Source organism: Microtus oregoni, unplaced genomic scaffold (genome assembly GCF_018167655.1).
Source record: "Microtus oregoni isolate MIOR12 unplaced genomic scaffold, Mior012 000014F_ref0000157, whole genome shotgun sequence".
In the NCBI taxonomy this organism is placed as follows: domain Eukaryota; kingdom Metazoa; phylum Chordata; class Mammalia; order Rodentia; family Cricetidae; genus Microtus; species Microtus oregoni.
This window is the reverse complement of record NW_024543073.1, coordinates 36878793-36897456: the sequence shown is the minus strand read 5'-3', so window position 1 is coordinate 36897456 and position 18664 is coordinate 36878793. Positions and strand designations below refer to the sequence as shown.

General features: G+C 39.7%; 1 protein-coding gene across 3 annotated transcripts in view; it reads left to right on the top strand.

Moving 5' to 3' along the window:
• Mctp1 (multiple C2 and transmembrane domain containing 1) overlaps nt 1-18664 on the top strand; it is a 573552-nt gene that overhangs the window by 493896 nt on the left and 60992 nt on the right. For all 3 annotated transcript variants that reach the window (XM_041663341.1, XM_041663343.1, XM_041663342.1), the window contains one exon: nt 12064-12117. In XM_041663341.1, the coding sequence (XP_041519275.1) occupies nt 12064-12117 (54 nt within the window). The remainder of the gene's footprint in view (nt 1-12063; nt 12118-18664) is intronic.

The following is an 18664-nucleotide window of genomic DNA, read 5'->3' as shown; positions in this document are numbered from 1 at the left end:
CAACAAGGCCAAACCCACTCCAGCAAAGCCACACTTCCTAATTGTGTCACTTCCTCTAAGGTTATTGGGGCCAATTACATTCAAATTATCACACTTCCCAAGGTTGTTTGCAATATAACCCTATTGCTCCTCATTTGGTAGACTCTGAGCCCAACACATCCCAGAACTGCCGACCGTAATAAAACAAATTAGTTAACACCAGAATCAAATTAACAAGTTCCAGCCTTTGCCTGTGGTTTCTTTGAATTAATCCAGTAATAATTTCCTAATAAACACATAATCACACATGTCCTATCTTCATTTCATATGTCCCACCTTCTGACTGAGTGCTCCTCTATCTCTGTGTGTCCCTTCATCTCACCCTGGTCCTCCTACTGTCCCTGAAAACTTATATAGAAATTTCTTTTGTTTTATTAATTTTATTTCACCCTATCATTGTGTCTACCTGCTGACACATGAGCCTCCCATACATTAGTCATTTATGTGCCTGCATGTCTTCCCCCAGGAGATCTCCTCTAATAATAAGTATCATGCCTTGTGGCTACTCTTAGAAACCTCAAGACCAAAATAGAGAGAAAAATAAGGAGAAAAAGCAACAGTTCACTATTTGTAATCATTGGTTCATTATGAGTCTCTCTTACCACACTGTGATGGTTACATTTAATTCTAGCACAGAGGAAGATCTCTGAGACACTGTAGCATGATAGTTGCTCAAAAAACACTTGGTGATTTCAGAATTGTGCCTCATTCTATAATCCTAACTCCCAGGAGGCTGAGGTGGATTGGTGAGTTCTGGGACAGCCTGCAGTTCATAGTCAAACCTTGTGCCAAAATAAAAATGTTTGATAAATAAGCAAATACTTTACTTTTATTTCACAGTCAAGAGTTGTATTAATTTATACAGTAAATTGTGTCTTTTTCCTGGATCAGTTTGTGACATATTGGATGAGCAACCAACCAAATCAAACACTTGGATACCTTAGGTGTGTTTGTGTGCAATAAGTGGAGTGTTAAAAGATACCACATAATGACTATGTGTGCGCTGCATGTGTAAGGAAATTGGACGTGGATGTCTGTGGATCTGCAGTTTCCGCCCCACCCCTGAACCTGACCTTTTTATCTTATTGACACCGTATTTACCTTTAATACTTTCTCTTCTTGAAGCCTGCCCTTTACTTTATTCTCAGACGGCAGCTAAACTTAAAATTGAAAAGATAAAACCATAACATGGTGGGAGATGAGTGTTACCTGTACGTGACATGTTCGTCCACACAGGAAACAATGGTGAGGCAACACTCCTATTTTTAAAAGGCAATCTTCTGAAGATCTCATCTCCTCGCTGGAAGCTCGGGTCTCTCTTTAAGACTACCAGATTCGGAAGAGATTTGGGAGTTTAAAGTTAGTGGCAGTTGTCTGAAAAGATATAGTTGGTCTCACACTTTAGTGCCCCCCCACCCCCACACCTGAACTCCTCCGGGCTGCTTCAGTTCTGAGGACCATAATAAGGCGGAGGTGCCTGATACTTACGGAGAATGAGCTCTCCTTGAAACCCAGCATTGTTTGCACCAATTAAAGTGTCTTGGCCCTTGGAGGAAATCTGAAAGCATTGCTTGGTTTATGATTTATGAAAGCTTTATGGAAAGGACTGGAGTCCTAGACAGGCACTGGAGCACCAAGTCCCTTAACTCCCCTCAAAACCTCTCGTGGGACCAAAGCATGCACCACTTTGATGGTTCATCAGGTTGTTTCACTCAAGGGTTTTTTCTCGTGTAAGTAGATTTTTAAAAAAATATCCGTGCTTCAAACAGCCTGTTTCCCTGGCTCTGCCTTTTTTAATTGAGGGATGAGAGGCCAGGCAAATATAAACGAAAGGGTGCCAACCAGTTCTCGGGTCTCAGGAAGGATTCCCTACTTCTATTGACCGCTCTCATACTTTCCAGGTGGTCTCACCTCGTCCTTTTCCTAGACACCAAACCATGAGAATACGGTGATAAAGGAGATGAGATGGAGACCGCCCACTCATCCATGCCCTGTCGCGAGCTCATTCTTCATCACAGTCCTCATAGCCTGCAGGATGGGTGGTCTTGGCGGAAGATTTCATGTATGTGGGTGGGCACTCTGTTGGTATGTTATATGTGTGGCTGACTGTGGGATATGCAATGTTATTACAGCTATATATGTGCTCATGTGCATGTTTGTGGTCAAATGTATATGTGTATGGGAGTGGCACAGACAAAGGTTGCTCTCTGCTTTTATTTTTGGAGACACGGTTTCTGGTCTCTCACAGTACCTGAAGCTCATGGACTAACCAATGAGCCAATGATAAGGGATCCACCTTATCTCTGCTCCCCACAATGCCTGCCCCCCAGCTGCCACACTAGGGATGCACATGTGCACGATCACACTCAGCTTGTACATGCTGTGGGGCGGCAGGTATCTGAACTCAGGACCTCGTGCTTGTACAGCAAATGCCTTAACAACTGAATATCCTGGTAGGTGTTTATTGCCTCTGATTCAGGAAGGTACCAAGAACTTAAATACCTACATTAAAAAAGTAACGTGAAAAATAAATGATATGTCTGTCAGCTTATAGAAGATGCTAATGAATCAGCAATATTACTAGAGATCTAATTACACTAAATCCTGTGTTTATTTGTTAAATGTTGCATGAGGTATATTTACAATAACACAGCTTGTAAGTTTCTCTACCCTTCCATATGGGGAATTCGAATAGTATGGTAGTGACCAAACTGAAATTAGACTTTGAAAGGCATTATCAGTCAGTTGTTATTGAATATATTTAATCGTGTAGGAAAAGGAAAATAGCAATTACACATTATCACTCCAAAAATAACCAAGTCTTCTGCTACTGTTGCTTTGTTGAGAAGACTGATACAGCATAATTTGTCATTACAATTGTCAATGGCCAAACAAACTAACAAATCCAGGGATTAAATTCCAAACTTTCTACCTGTCAGCTACACAAATGTATACGTTGTTCTACACCTTAATTCTCTCTCCAGGGCAATGAGGACAATAGCTACATTGTTGGAGTCTTCCAGGCATTAATGACCTACACAATGTGCCAAGCACATAGTAAATGCTCAGTAAGTGACCGCTAGTCACCTCACCCTGCAGGTAACAGGGTAAGCCATTGTGAGTACCAAGGATGGCTGACATGTTACATTAGACAGCAACCTCTTGAAATGTTGTCTTCTAAGTTCTGCTGAGAAGAATGTTGTCACTGGGCACGGCAGTAAGACCTTCTTTAAAAATTGAATTTTTTCTTCAGAGCCATTAATCATTTTTAGTTTCAAAAGTATAGGTGATGTCATAGTAAGACTGCCTGTGTGCACAAACAGGCTGGAGCGCTTCAAAATAAAGAAGTATATACTAATATCAATAAAAACCATCAGGTGGTAAAAATTAAAGCATATAATAAAATTTGAGCAAAGGAAGTCATTGACAGATTAAAACGTCCTGAAGATGGATTCTCATAGATGGATTCTCATAGAGTGCTATGGATGATGTCATTTTTAGTTTATCCTCATAGAGTGCTATAGATATGTGGCATTTTTAGTTCACACTCAGAGAGACCAGGGCGACTTTTGTTGATTACTATACTGTAAACCTGCACTATGCATAGACAAAGCAAGCAGCACCACAAGTTAACACGAACTTTTCACTGGAACAACCATGAAGTCCACAAAATCCCCTTTTCTAAGAGCATCAAGAGAGACGGGTCCAGTAGAGGAAGGGGAAGGAATTCCTCTGCCAGCACACCATGCCTGGAGATGGGCAATTTTAATAAATCAGAATGGAACATGAAAATGTCAACTTAATCAAGCATTTAAATTTTATTAATCAAGCCTAATTTTTATGAGTGCAAATAATCACTGAAGCTGGACAAATTTGTTCTCAATTGCATCAGAAACATAATTTTAATATTTAATGGACTGATGAATTTAAATGGAGAATTATCTTTATGAAACATGCTATTCATAATTTGCCATTAAATGAGAAATAAAAAATCAACATAAATCTTACATAAAGGTTATTTAACTAAATGTTGGTCCTATAAATATTATAAATGCATTGTGCACTAATTTAGCAATCACACAGTACACTACATAAAGCAGGAATGGTGAGTGCACCAGGCAGGCTTCAGAGAGACCTCGAGCACGTACTGACTTATTACAGGAAGCTCAGGAACATTACCAGGTAGTGGGAGGTTCCTGGACATTCTTTTCGCTCAGGCTTTTAAGCTAAAATTTATCATTCACTGCACATGCTCTTTTCAAGCCAAATGTACATCCAAGCCTATTAGGGCCTTCTTTTGTAAAGATGATTCTTATTATACAAAAAACAATTAAAAATACCATTACTTATAGAAAAAAATTTGTAAGTTAAGGGTTAAAAATTTGAAGTTTTAGGGTTGTAATTTTGCATCAACCTGCTTCATTTTAAAAAGCTGAATATTCTGACATAATGTTCTCAGTTTTTAACATTCTAGGTGAAAATTATCAAAAGGAAAAACTTAATATCGGAATCTTTTCTCTGAACACACAGTTCATTCCACCTGCTTTCTCCATGACTCAACATGTTGCTTAAAATAGATACTAAGAATTCTCATAAGAGTTCAGTAGATCCAAAATTTTGGTAATATTAAGCTCTAAGAGAAATGCTTTATTTGCAAATGTTTTTCTTATAGAGCCCAAATGTTTCAAATGTGCAGTATTTATCTATGCTGAAATGTGCTAAATTATGCATTTGCTTAAAATAGAAATGGCCTAGTGTAGCTTTAGCATTCTCAAGCATTTCTCAGGAGTTAGAGAAGAGACATGTGCAGGTGGCAGGACATGCAGTATAACAGAGGCCACGGAAGCCCCTCTGCTGCGTTGCATAACCGTTAAATAACACTGAGCTTGCATGAGTTTTCAAAGGCACAAAAATTACTAAGGTTGTTTCAAAGTTTGAAACATTTCATATTATGCCTGTCCTGTTGAAATGGTGTGGATAACTTTGGTTTTTAACAAAAATATTTAAGAAAGTGGCATTTTATTTGAACTCTATTACTTATGAACAAAATCTTTTACTTAAAAATACTGCCTTTTCAAACAGATTAGTAAGTTCACTTTTAATTTTACTTGAAAACCATGTTAAACAATTCAAAATGTTTGGCCTTTTGTACACCTTACTGTAATTTGGCAAATAACACTTTCAAGAAGACGTAATTTCAGCTGAATTAACACACATTATCCTAAAGACACCAAAAATTCTTTGCAAGCAAAAACTACAGTACATTGTGAATCCTTTAGATGGAGACATAGTTCAAATAAACACTAGAATTCTCGCAGTGCTTTGTAAGAATGAACATCTAAGATACCAGGACTAACTATGAAGAGAAATTCATTTAAGATGCTTATGTTGGATATAGAATTTCTATTAGCTATTGCTTAGCCTTTTCTAGCAGACAGGACTGCATATTAAGTTAAACCACCACTTAAGAGAATGAAAGGTTATATCCTTTTGGACAGTCAAACAAATTTACTGCCCATGTCCCCTCCAGCAAAGTGTATTATACTGCAAATAAGAGTGCTGTTGATGGTGCGAAATACAGGCTGTCCATAATCAGTGGCAGGAATCGAGTCATCTGATACCCACATTAAAGCCGTCCTTCCTATTAAGAACCAGACTAACTTACAACATGGCGCTTCCCCAAACGGGCCACAGAAACGCAGTCGCCATAAAATAATTGTCTGTGAGTCTCTAAACATCAGGAAGTTTTTCAACAACAAGTGCTTTGCTTTCTCGGCTGCCTTTTGTGTTGCAATCCATCCAGCTTCCCTGGCTCGCTACCACACCAGTTGTCATCACATCTAAGCCTCCAGTTATCTTGGTGACTACCTCAGCTGAAACACATCAAGGTCAAAACCTTCACAGTGTGAATCAAACTAGGAAGTCGTCACACAGTTGTTTGCTCTGAGAACTGCTTGGGCGAAACGGTGCATCTCAGAGCTCTTTGGGCATCATTACTTTTACAAACAGTTAATAATTCATATAGGTAGTTCACTTGTTACAGTCATTCTGTAAAATTTCTTCTCAAACATTTGGGAGGAAACAGGGGTCCAACAGAAGAAAGGTATCTGCCCATGCACATCTGTAATGACCTTAGTGACGACAGAACTCTTCAGCAAGAACTTTGCTACTCTCAAATACAAAATAACTTTCTCAATCCCTACACATCCCATAATTTCCTATTACACGTATACCTGTAATTAATCCATTGGCACAAAGGTACATGCTCAGCTGGGTTTATGCATTTCTTTGATCGAAACAGAATCGAGGCCCTGGTGAAACATTCCTCTCTCCCCTAGTACGTCACTCTCTGCAATGGCAGGAAATAAGCACGTGTCCTGTAATGGAACCAAATATAAGCATCTGTAGCCACTGGGGATTTTAAGTATGGAATTAACCCCAAAACTTCTGACAAATTTCTTACTTTAATATTTAACATTGCTGCTGTACATCTGGCCAGCAGTGATTGCTTTAAATGTATTTTTTTATAGACTGTTGGACTCAAAGCATTTGAATTGTACAACTATTGTTTCTGAGCCTAGCAACCCATACACTTAATTCAAAGATTGTCTTCAAGGACAAGTAAACAAAAAAGAGGCTATTTGTGTCAGCATTGACTTTGGGACAATTTAGGATTCGATGGTTAATATCACCCAGTTTCTTTTGCTTTTTTTTTTAATGTAAAGACTTATAAATAGGGGAACAACATTATTCCTAAGAAAAATAATAATACATGTTTTCATAATTTTCAAGAATCCTTAGATGTTCTCTTGCCACCTTAGGTGCATGCACACACCCTAAATGGGTGTTATAATGTATTATTGCTAACAGCCAGCCTGTGGGGACTCCAACAGCAGAATTAACTAAACTCACTCATTTCTGATTTTTCTCTGTTCTTCACAGCCATCTCCATCGCATCTCTCGATCACTGGTAGAATAATTATTTGTAGTATTGGATCCTTAACAATTCAGCCAAATAAAATTTGAATTTTTGCAATTTATTACATATCCCCCTGCACTGGATACAACAAAAAGTCTCCAATTATTTAAAGAATTCCCTTTCACCTGCTTAAGATATATAGATTCTGTAGATACAGCTTGGCTTTACTTTGAAAAGGGAGTTTTAAAATGTACATATTAAATTTTATATGCTAATGACAAATTTTCAGGAAATAGTGAATATGGAAGAAGAAATATTATCCTCTTGAATAATGCTATCTGCTTGTTCTTTGGCTGTGATGTGACTGGCACACTGTTCCAGGGCTGACTGTGTGGTTTTAAAATGTCATCTCTATTAGTATCACAGTCAAGGAAGAGTACCCAGAATCAGTTTTCCTCCAGACCTTCCTCCCGCATGTGGCATAGAAGTCTGTGACAAGCGACATCACAGAGGGTCGTGTCGCTTTTAACTGCATGTGCTACGTCTTTCTGATTTCCCTGGTGCCCTGCTTTTGTTTGATTAATATTACTTGCTTTCGAGCAACGTATCAGAAAGCATAATCTGGAAAAAGAATTCTGGACCTTATCTTAGAGAACCCCTATTAGGAAAGTGGGGGGAAATCCAACTCAGCATGTGTATCTTTTCTAACAAATGCATCTCTTCTCAGTCTTTTTCCTTTTTTCGCTAAAGGACAAGGAAATGTTTGAAATAGTCTCTTTCTCCCCCACTCTCTCTCTCTGCCCCATGTGTTGTGTGGTGTGGACAGTCTCTCGATCCCCCCTGCCCCCGTGTGTGTGTGTGTGTGTGTGTGTGTGTGTGTGTGTGTGTGTGTGGTATGGTGTGGACAGTCTCTCTCTTCTCTGCCCCCATGTGTGGTGTGGTGCGGTGTGGAAAGTCTCTCCCCCCTCCTTCTCTCTGCCCCATGTGTGGTGTGGACAGTCTCTCCCCTCTCCTCTCTGCCCCCGTGTGTGCGTGTGTGGTGTGGTATGGACATTCTCTCCCCCCTCGTCTTGGCCCCCATGCATGTGTGGTGTGGTGTGACAAAGCGATAAAGCTAATGCTTACAAATTTGGGGCTACTGATTTATGAGTACTTAGAACTATGCAGCACTTATTGGGTTTTATTTGAGGAGGAAAACCTGGAATTTGAGGCTAGGACTCTTGTTTTCTACTTTTTTCCTTAGTTACGTGTAAAAGCTCCAGCACTCCCTTTGAATAGCAGGTTGTTGTTCGAGTTATGTGGGAAGGCTGAGACTTTGTGCAGTCATTAAATGGACTTCAGTGGTACAGAGCTTATTGTTTTGAACGCATCTTGTGGATTCTGTGCTCATTGCATTGCCTGGGCTGTGTCGGAAAGCACAGCTCAGCATAGAAACTACATCAGAGCTGTGCATCCACCAAGTCACTAATGCCCGCAGATTAGGGGTGAATCCATCAGGACTCCAAGCTGCAATCCTCAATACTTATACTATGCCCCGATTTGTGTTTCTTGGGGCACTTTTGGGTACTTGTTTTGATATAGCAAGTGGGCTGAGACTGCCTACATAACCTCACTGGGTCCTTAAGCAGCACTGTCAGACAGGCTGTGGCGGTCAAGATTTTCAAAGAATTTTAAGCTTCACCTGAACAACATGTTCTGGTGGGGTACAGCCAGGAGTTATGTATACAAATCAACAGGAAACCATCAGCTGTCTTATAAAACCTGTGATGTGGCAGTCGAAGACAACAGAGGAGAGGAGCCCTTAGTAGCACACAACACAACTCTCTTCTGCCAAATGGGAAGCAAATGCTTGTGTTGGGGGTTCTGGCTACACATTTGCAGAGTGATTGCATGGAGCCAATTACCCACTCGGGCAGGGCAATAACAGTTTGGGTTTTGCGAAAGAGCCTGATTCTGTAGACTTCCTTGAGTCATACTGAGCACAATATCATTTGTAAAATATGTAAATTATCCTAGTGGTTTATTTTTCATATTTCGAAGTTTTGAAAATTAATTTGATAGTAATGATCTCTGGATCTTAATGACTAGATGCAGATGGTACTGTCTCCAAGCCACTCTGAAAAAAAATTGATCATTTGCCTTTATTCATCTGCGTCACTGGTTATATTTGTCTTTCCAAGTGAGCTAGGTCAGCTCTGTGAAAAAAAGGTAGATGCTATACCATAGGGCTTATGGAAACATTACAGAGCTAGGCACAGTGATGAGTCTGGAGTTCCAGTACTTGATAAACTGAGGCAGGAAAGGTGACACTACAAACACAAAAACAAACACAAGGATATGACGGCCAGATGATTTATTTATCTATTATCCGACTAAAAATATTTCTTGAACCACTACTATGTTGTTTGCAATATTCAGAACATAATCTGTCACGTTGGCCTTCCAGAAGTGAGCTGTGATGAGATAGGATGCCATTGTGGAATATTATTTTAAGATGTTTGTGCTGTGGAACATTGATTTTAATGATGCAAAGATGTGTCGCGTTCTTCCTTGTTGCATTTGTTTCACTCTGGGAAGCTGTGTTACCCTACAATAACACATTTTAATTATAACTAGCTTCAGCATTGTTTGAGCTTTTTTCTTCTTGTATTCAATATGACTTTTGATGACCAACTTTAGCAGAAAGAAAAAAAAACAAAAGAAAAGTCTTTTATTTAAATATAAATTTTTGTAAGATAATTTTATTTTTTATTTGTGGCATAAAGTCATTTAAAAACAATCTCATGAGGGTTCTCTGACTTCTCTTGATGAAATCTAATCTCCATCACAAGTAATTTGATTTGAATGTCTTATCATCCATCACCACAACTGTCACCTTGACATATAAATATGGAAAATATTTATATTGTAAATGCTTTAAACAAGAAAGAAACTAAAAGTCTTCATGAAGGCTTATCTGCTAGGTCCTCCTTAAGTTCCACAGGTTAGTGTGCATGTTGATGGAGTCTCAGTGCGTTTGCCCCTCTTTCTGTTCAGATCTTAACTTTACTGTACACCCTGGACAAGGGATTTAGAACAAATACTTATGAGCAGTGTGAATACGGTGGAGAGTATAATAAGTGCAGATTGTGAGACAGGGTCACTTGCATGTCCCCGAGGTGATAGACCTTCTCAACACAATATACTGTCTGGCTGGGGCCCTTCTGAGGGTCACTATTCTACAGGAAGTCCTACTTTTTAACAAAGATGTAGAATATGGCATTATTAGGAAGAGTTATGGGATTTTCAGATGTCTTTGGTTATTCATTGGTTCTTGAGAACTGGAAATTTGTGTTTAAGTTATTTGCTGAAGTCATACAAGGCTTTTAGAAGACTTGAGAGGAAATACCTGGGAATTCCTGCACAGTATCTCTGGTTATACAATTCCGTGGCGGTATAGTCTTAATTTTGTTTTGTATCAAAAAGTCACACAAAAGGATTTGGTATCGTCATCATCAAAAGTTTGCTGAGAAAAGTTCCAAAGTACTTGATAATTTTGTTTCAGCCAGTTCTATTTTGAGACATTCAAACTATATTAGAAGAAGCAGCATGTGAATTACAGATTACGCAGAATTTCCTTCCTATGTAACTATAGTCCTCTGAGGTTTACCTGGAAACACCTCCCAGGAGTTTCCTATTTTCAATTTCTACACAGAGTGCACACACATGTGCATGTTATTGTGGGAAAACATTTATTTAAAATATGAAATTCTAGTTTGTTTGTTTGTTTAAGCAGAGACTCATGCTGTAACCCAAGCTGGCCAGGAAGTTACTATGTAACCTGACAACCCTCAAACTCCCTGTTGGCCCTCAGGAAGCTGCATTTACTGTCCTCAAATCACATTGACCAAAGGAAATAATTTTTTTTGTCAAATACAAAATAACTTTTCCATTAAAAAATATGTATATTGGGGCTGGAGATATGGCTCAGATGGCAAGAGCACTGGCTGTTCTTCCAGAGGATCCAGGACAGTTCCATAGCATCTACACAACAGCTCACAACCATCTGCAACTCCAGTCCAAGGAATATGACACCTGCTTCTGGCTTCGAAAGGCAGCAGGCATGCACATGGTGGATAAATATAAATGGAGGCTAAACACTCACACACAAAAAAATAAAATAAAAATAATTTTTAGGCCGGGTGATGGTGGCGCACGCCTTTAATCCCAGCATTCAGGAGGCAGAGATAGGTGGATCTTTTTTTTTTTATTTTATTTTTTTATTTTTTTTTTATTTTTTATTTTTTAAATTTATTAATTTATTAAGGATTTCTGCCTCGTCCCCACAACCGCTTCCCATTTTTGAGTTTGAGACCAGCCTGGTCTACAAGAGCTAGTTCCAGGACAGGCTCCAAAGCTACAGAAAAACCCTGTCTTGAAAAAAAAAAATTAAAGTGTCCATATTTGACAATGTAATTTATATTTATTAATTATGTTTAATTATGGAATATATTTTTAATCTTAATATGTATGAATGGTTCTTACAAAAAATCACAAGGAAATATTTTAGGTAACCCACAAAATCAGGAAGTAGGACTCAGAGCAAATCAATCAAGAGTTGATTTTATACATCAGAATTAAAATTTGAGCCATTAAATATATTCATAGTTAATTTTATGCCACAGGCCACCAGTGTGAATCAACTAGCAGAGACAGTTTTTATCTTATAGTTGGGCAAAACAGAAATTAGAAGAAATAGAAGGGTTCTTCATGCCTCGTTATCCAGTTCACGTCTGCGATGCCTGACTGAGACAGGCAGGCAGCAGAAGCGCTAAGAAGGAAATTTCATGATGTTGAGCAGCACGTTCGTTTACCTTCTGTGTACTGCAGATTCCTTGACACCAAACACTTCACATAAATGGGCTTCTCCTGACTGAGTTTCTGGTCCCCGACTTTAATCAATTAAAGGCTGAGCACTTTCCTAATCCTCAGCTCTGGATGAAACTTCTGCACTCAGAGCATGTGTCTCAAATATTAATAAAGTTTTCATTTCCAAAGGGTTCAAAATGACAGAACAAATTTTTTTCCTCTAAGAGCATGAGAACAACCTGTGTTTCTGTCTGCAGGTAGTGGAGGACATGCTAGAGGACGAAGAGGAGGAAGACGACAAAGATGACAAGGTAATTATCTTCCCAGCCCTGGGTACTGGGTGTGGGAGATGCAGACATGACACTGTTTTTACAGACAGTTGAAAAAGGAGTTGAAGGGTTTGAGTCCAGAAAATTGGACAGTGCTGTTTATCATCCTAACAATGCCGCTGCGTGTTGCAAAGAGGAAGAAATGGCTATAAATCCTCTGTGCTTTTGTCCAGAGCTGGGTCAAATATTCTTCTGCCAGAAAAAAAAAAAATCAGTTTGTCTGGAACTCGATAGCTATTGTGAAGATAATAGCACTGACAACTGTTTCTGAAGGGCAAAAATTGTCCTATCTTGAGTGTTACAAATCAGTCTCTGCTTTGGGGGAAGGAGGCAGGCATGAAAAAATAGGATCCTGCATGAATTGGACACGGATAATGTCATCTATAATTTTCAAAGAATTGCTCAGCAAAAGAATGTGTGTATGACGTGCTTGGGAGGGCATTTAAATGACTCTGTGCTCGCTGCCGTTGCCTAGACTTATAATGTCCCCATGCCTCCTCCATCACGAAAGACCTTTGGAGAGACTGACTTGCAATTCTTTTGCTAGTTGGCTTGGTGATGGTGACCACGATAAACAGCAGTGAATTTCTGGCTTATTTGCATTGGTGGTTTCTTGGGGACCTTGTACCACCACAGAGGTGGCTGGGATTAGGACAACAGCTCTCTCCAGAAAGCAGAATAGAAACTCTCTGGCACTGTGATCTCTGATCAATTTTAGATATTAAGTTACCTTTTCTAAACATGAGACAAGGAGGAAAATATTAATTACATGCACATTATTTAGCATACAGATTTTGATCTCCACCCAAAACTCGCCACTGTTAGAGGAAGCCATGGTGTTTTTGAAGGAAGGAAACAGAGCATCTCAATTTATGCCCTTGACCTTCCACTCCAGGAGAGATGCACAGTTAAACCCCAGTACAGGAGTTTGTGTTGGAAGAGAGCATTTGAAATGTCAAAGGGGGAAAAGGTCACACTGAATACTTTACCTCACAATCTTTGTTTCCTGACTAATATTTGATGTTTTCAGTCGAATGCAAACACACATGCTTCTTGCCCGCTTTCCTCTCATGCTGCTCCAAATGCTTTTAATTGATAGAGCTTTTATGTGGAATTCCTCTCCTGTACCTCATACAGTCATTAGTATCCTGATGAAAATAACCTAACGAAATCTCTTATCTACACACACACACACACACACACCTCTCTCTCTCTCTCTCTCTCTCTCTCTCTCTCTCTCTCTCTCTCTCTTTAGTTAAATAATATGAGCATACACCCCTGGCAGTAAATGTCTGATTTATTGTTAAGGTCAGTTGTAGAGCTGTGGAGAGGCTGTACTTTCACTTAACATTCCAGCTCTGAATCAGCACTTCCCTGTGCTAAAGACTGAGCGGCTGTCCACTTATGGCTCTTCTTGCTTGTTGCTGCTTTAGTATTAAAGGCACCATAAAGACCCATCCCAGCAGCAGGCGTTTCCCTGGAAATGCTAATGAATAGGAACTCCAGTGAAGTCGACTACTTCTATGTCTCTCTGCAGCAAGTCAGCCCATACATTTTTAACTAGTTTCTTGGTATTGTGTGTGTCTCTCCCTTTCTTCTTCATTTTTTTTAAATAGAGAAGATCTTATGTATAGGCAACAAATAGGCATCCGTGGGTAACCAACTGACCAAAACACAGATGTTGATTGAGCACATCTGGATGGCAATACCAACTCCCAGGAGCTGTATATATACATAATGAGCTAGTGATTGGCTCTCTGAAATTGACACCCTACTTCTAACAGATTTTCAGATCAGTTACCAAAGAAAGGGAGGGCTCCAGTCACTGTATGAATTCAACTGGAGTTGTTTGTAGCTGAGAGAGGCAGTAGCGTGCTTTCACAGTGGGCTGCTCTTCATCAGCCAGTCCTTTGAGTGATACAGAAGGGTGAGGTCCTTATATATCGAGCATAGTGAAACTGATAGTAGGAAAATGGTGTCTGAACCTAAAAGAAAGTCTGAAGTGTAGCAAGAGACTTTGAAGCTCTCTTAGTGGAAAAGTGAAAATAAGGGAGGATCCTCCAGGCATCCGCTCACTAGCTTCTCCATTGACTTGGCTCTCACAGAGCACACGTTGTAAGTCTTAGCTGTCCATGTGTCTGAATGAGAGAAGAGTTATTTCCTGTTTTAAAATTTTCATTGGTTGCTCCATTTAAAGTTTGTATGCATAATGGAATTTCATGAAAACATAAATGTGTTTTTTTCCACACAAACAGGTACTGACCTCCAGCTCTCATTGTCTCTGTTTTCTCATATGGTATAGTAGTGGGGTCAGGTCAATGGGTCCTCTTATAGGATAAAAGTAAAGAAGATTAATAAATGTGCCAAAGCCTCACTTTAATTGAACCTGAAGCATATGTTGCAAGTATGTAAAATATGTCCCAGATGTTCCACCGGGACCAATGTCTTGTGTTCGCTGCTTGCCGCAAGGCAGCTATTAGTCCTGTAACCTTTGGACTTGGAGTAAATGGGGTATTACGTGGCACAGAATGTGAGCACCTGTTTCCCATTCAGTAGAGACCCCTGGCAGGCTGCGCCTAAGCCTGTGCACATGTTTTCACTTAGCGGATTGTTGGGTGATTATGAAAAGTGTCTTTCTTTAGAGCAACATTGATATTAGTCACTCACAATGAAAGGGCAAGTCATTGGCTACTTGACAAGGTCCTGTGGGCATAAGCTGAAGTCCTTCATTTCATCTGAGCATGTAGTATTTTCCCTCTGCATAATTACACACAAAGAAAAGATAGAGGTCTGAGAAGCTGAAGCCCATAAAGATATGCTTAGTAATAGCTTTTCCTTAGCATTGGCTCTAGTACGGAAAGACACTGGGTAACGCTGGGTCACCTGGATCACCAGATTCTGAAGCTTTGAAAATTCTTGTTCATTGTCCTTGCTTTTTATGAAAAGGTTTGTCCTGATTCTGCTCACAGTTGTGATCATATACATACCCTGCTTTCTAAAACCTTTTTTTCACATTTGCTTAAGTCTAATTTTAAGATTTAATCCAACTCCATCTTTTCCCAAAGGCAGAAAATATGGGTTTTAAATGGTGAGGTTTGCATGTGAATCTTTGCCTTCCAATATTTTCACTCACTTGCATAGTGTAAGAACACCATTAAGCTCTTCTGGGGACAGCATTATTAACCATGAGACATCCTAGAGTTACGTTTTCTCTAGAGCAATCTCCACACCCTCAACCACAAAGCTCCAAGCTGATGTTTTTCGACCCCACATCAATTCCTTTCTCTTTTAGACAATAAGCAAAAGAGGTTTAACTAAATATCCTAGGTGGATATTTAGCATATAGTAGTGTTCACAAGCATATAGTTCTCACCACATTGTACAACATACAGTGGCCAACCTGCATAACCTAGACAATCAATTCACAAATGGCAATCCTCTTTTGTAGTCTGAAGTTTCGACATGCTTCTCACGGTACACCCTGCTCTGGTAATGAGATCCAGCTGCGGGATCAGGAAGCAGAAGAAAGGATGCTGGGTTCCAACAGGAAAAATGCGAATTCAAATGCATTACATTCTAGTAGTGTTTATTGATAAAAGATATGAACGCATTTGGGCATTTATGTTCACACAGCTTTTCCTTTTCCTTTGGCTGTTATGTCAAGGTTACTTGTTTCCAGACAGCTAGATGCAATGAATGGAACATATTTGAGTTACTTCAAAATATACAGAGTGTTTTCCTTAATTCTTGAAATCTGTATTTTTTTTTATTTGATTCTCCAGCTCAAACATGTGTCTACCTTAGCCAAGATCCATACATCTCTGCATCTCAAATGCAGTAAGGGAGGAAAGAAAGATAATTCTAAGTGATAAGAGGAAATATTTTAATCTGACAAAATTGCATTTTCTGGTTCCATTCAGTGAAAGGACTTCATGGTGGGGATGCCAAGTGAAGCTGTAGAGGAAGGCTGAGTGAACTTCTCTTTTAAAAATCCAGCCATGCCGGGCGGTGGTGGCGCACACCTTTAATCCCAGCACTCGGGAGGCAGAGGCAGGCAGATCTCTGTGAGTTCGAGACCAGCCTGGTTTACAAGAGCTAGTTCCAGGACAGGCTCCAAAGCCACAGAGAAACCCTGTCTTGAAAAAACCAAAAATAAATAAATAAATAAATAAATAAATTAAATAAAATAAAAATCCCGCCACGCTCACCTGGGATGCCATTGCGTTCCTCTGTTCGCTTTCTGTGTCTGTAGAATAAAGTACCGCAAACTGCAAGGCAGGAAACAAGTGGGCGGTGCTTGTTCTTTGTTTAATAGTTCCGAATACAGGCATAGCCAACTGGTTCTCTGCTCACTTCCTGACTCTCTAAGCTATCATCTGTAGGATTTAGAAAGGAATCCACTTCAAAGGATGATTTAGCATGTTGGTAGAATCTAGTTTTTTTGTACTGGAGAAACTGAAATCTTTGTTTTCTTGTTTCTTCTTTCTGCTCCTAGTGACCTAGTTGTCTTTAAAGGCATCAGTGGAGATTCTCCCTTGAGTCCCCCCAGTTCAGCTCTATCTAAGGGCTCACATGATTACATCAGCCACCAAAGATAATTTCCCCTTCTTAAAGAAAACTCTCATGAAATATGACTTAATCATGATAATAACTATCCCATCATACTCATAAGGCAGAGTGTGTGGTGGGGATTAAACTTGATGTATAGAATAGAAAGAGAGAACTATGGCTTCAATCTGAATCTGGCAGCCAGGGAGACCTGTCCACTAGCTGTAGTGGAAGTGGAACAATCTTCGTGCTCTTTGACCAGATCGACTGCTAGAAATGGTGTCAGCTGTCATGCAATAATCAATAAGGGAAACAATCCCTTGCTGGTTATCATATTCAGTTTAAAGTCAGGGCTGATTGGTCAGGCCGAAGGCTTCTCATGGGCCACTTCTTTTTCCTTCTCTTCTCCTTCTGGTGAAAAGCAAAAATAAAAATACCAAAATGTAGGGAAGGCTCCTATGGACTTTAGGGGGACTTTGGGCCTATAACCCCACTGGCTGTCATCTAGAACCATAGTGACATTAAAGTTTGAGGGTAGCAAAGAAATAATCCATTAAAATGCTTTGTTTTACTGTCATAACACTGTTTTACAGCTATTACACACATGGTACAGTGCTTACCTAGTATGCAAAAGGCCCCGGGCATGAACCCCAGTATTAAAAACAATTCAAACCGAAGTAAGGAAATGGAGTCAGCCAAACATAAGTGAATAGCACAGGCAATACAAGAAGTAAGTGGTGGAGCTGTTTTCTTCATTCCAACTCTGCCATATAATCCTGCTTTAGAACCAGGCTTTCCCAGAGAAGACACAAGATTGAAGTACAGTTACAAAGTAGTTCAGATTCCATTTTCAGAACATACATAGAACAATAAGTGACGTGCTGTTGCAGCCTGAAGCTAGTTAGTTCTAGATTTCCACTTCTGGACACTGCATAGCCAGCCCTTTCCTGCTACACTTGGGGACAGTGTGTGTAGACAAGGGAGGGTAGGAGAGACAAGACAAATACGTATGTGTTGTATCATACAGCAAAAGGCATGATGGTAGCCAATAAGAAAGTTGCTGATCACTTTATCTTAAAGTAGAGAGATTACCTGGATTATCTGAGTGGACTCCATATAATCACAAGTACTTAGAAGTAGAAGAGGCCATCAGAGCAAAGGGCAGGTGGCAGCCACTTGTTCAGCTGTGGCCAAGCTCAAGGCTCAGGACGGTCACAGAAAAAAGAAAGAGTTGCTGGAACAGCTGGAGAATCTGAAGGCTGAGGTCCCCCAGCTGTGAGACAGGTGGCTCTGTTCTCAGTGCCAATGAGCAGACTTGAAAGTCTCAGCATGTTCACAGGGATAAGGAATGCAAGCTCTGGCTCTTCAAGCAAACATAGCATGCTGCCATGGTGCAGGACGGGCCAGCAGGAGGAGACTGTGGACCAGCAGACAGCTGTGGAGAAGCAAGGGATTCCTACAGGGAAATAAGTGGTCAGTCCGTGAGCACTGACTCTGCAAAACACCTACTACTGGGGCAGAGTGGGGCACTTCTGTGCGTGCCTGTGAGCATGGAGAAAATGCAGGAGCTGGAGTGAGGAACAAAGGGATTGAGCCCAGAGCCTTTGCCCACATCTTGATTTTTGCTCCCTGAGACCAATTTTGAATTTTTGCAATACATAATTGTAAGGAATAAATTTGTTTCAGCTACTAAGTTTATGATAATTTATTATGGTAGCTATTATAGCTACCTCCAACTGTGTTCTCTCTACCTCAGTAAGAATACCATATTGTAAAGCAGTAATGTAAGTTTCTAGTTTTTCTTTATTGATTTGGTCAAAGAGACTACTTAGTTCTTCATTTAAAATGGAAATGAGAAAGAATATAAATAACACCATTTTTAACCAAATTGCCTTAAGTTTTATTTCAAAAAAAAAATTTTAAAGTGATGGTGAGTTATTTTACATCTATAGAATACGTATGTTTCTACTTAGGACCTTAG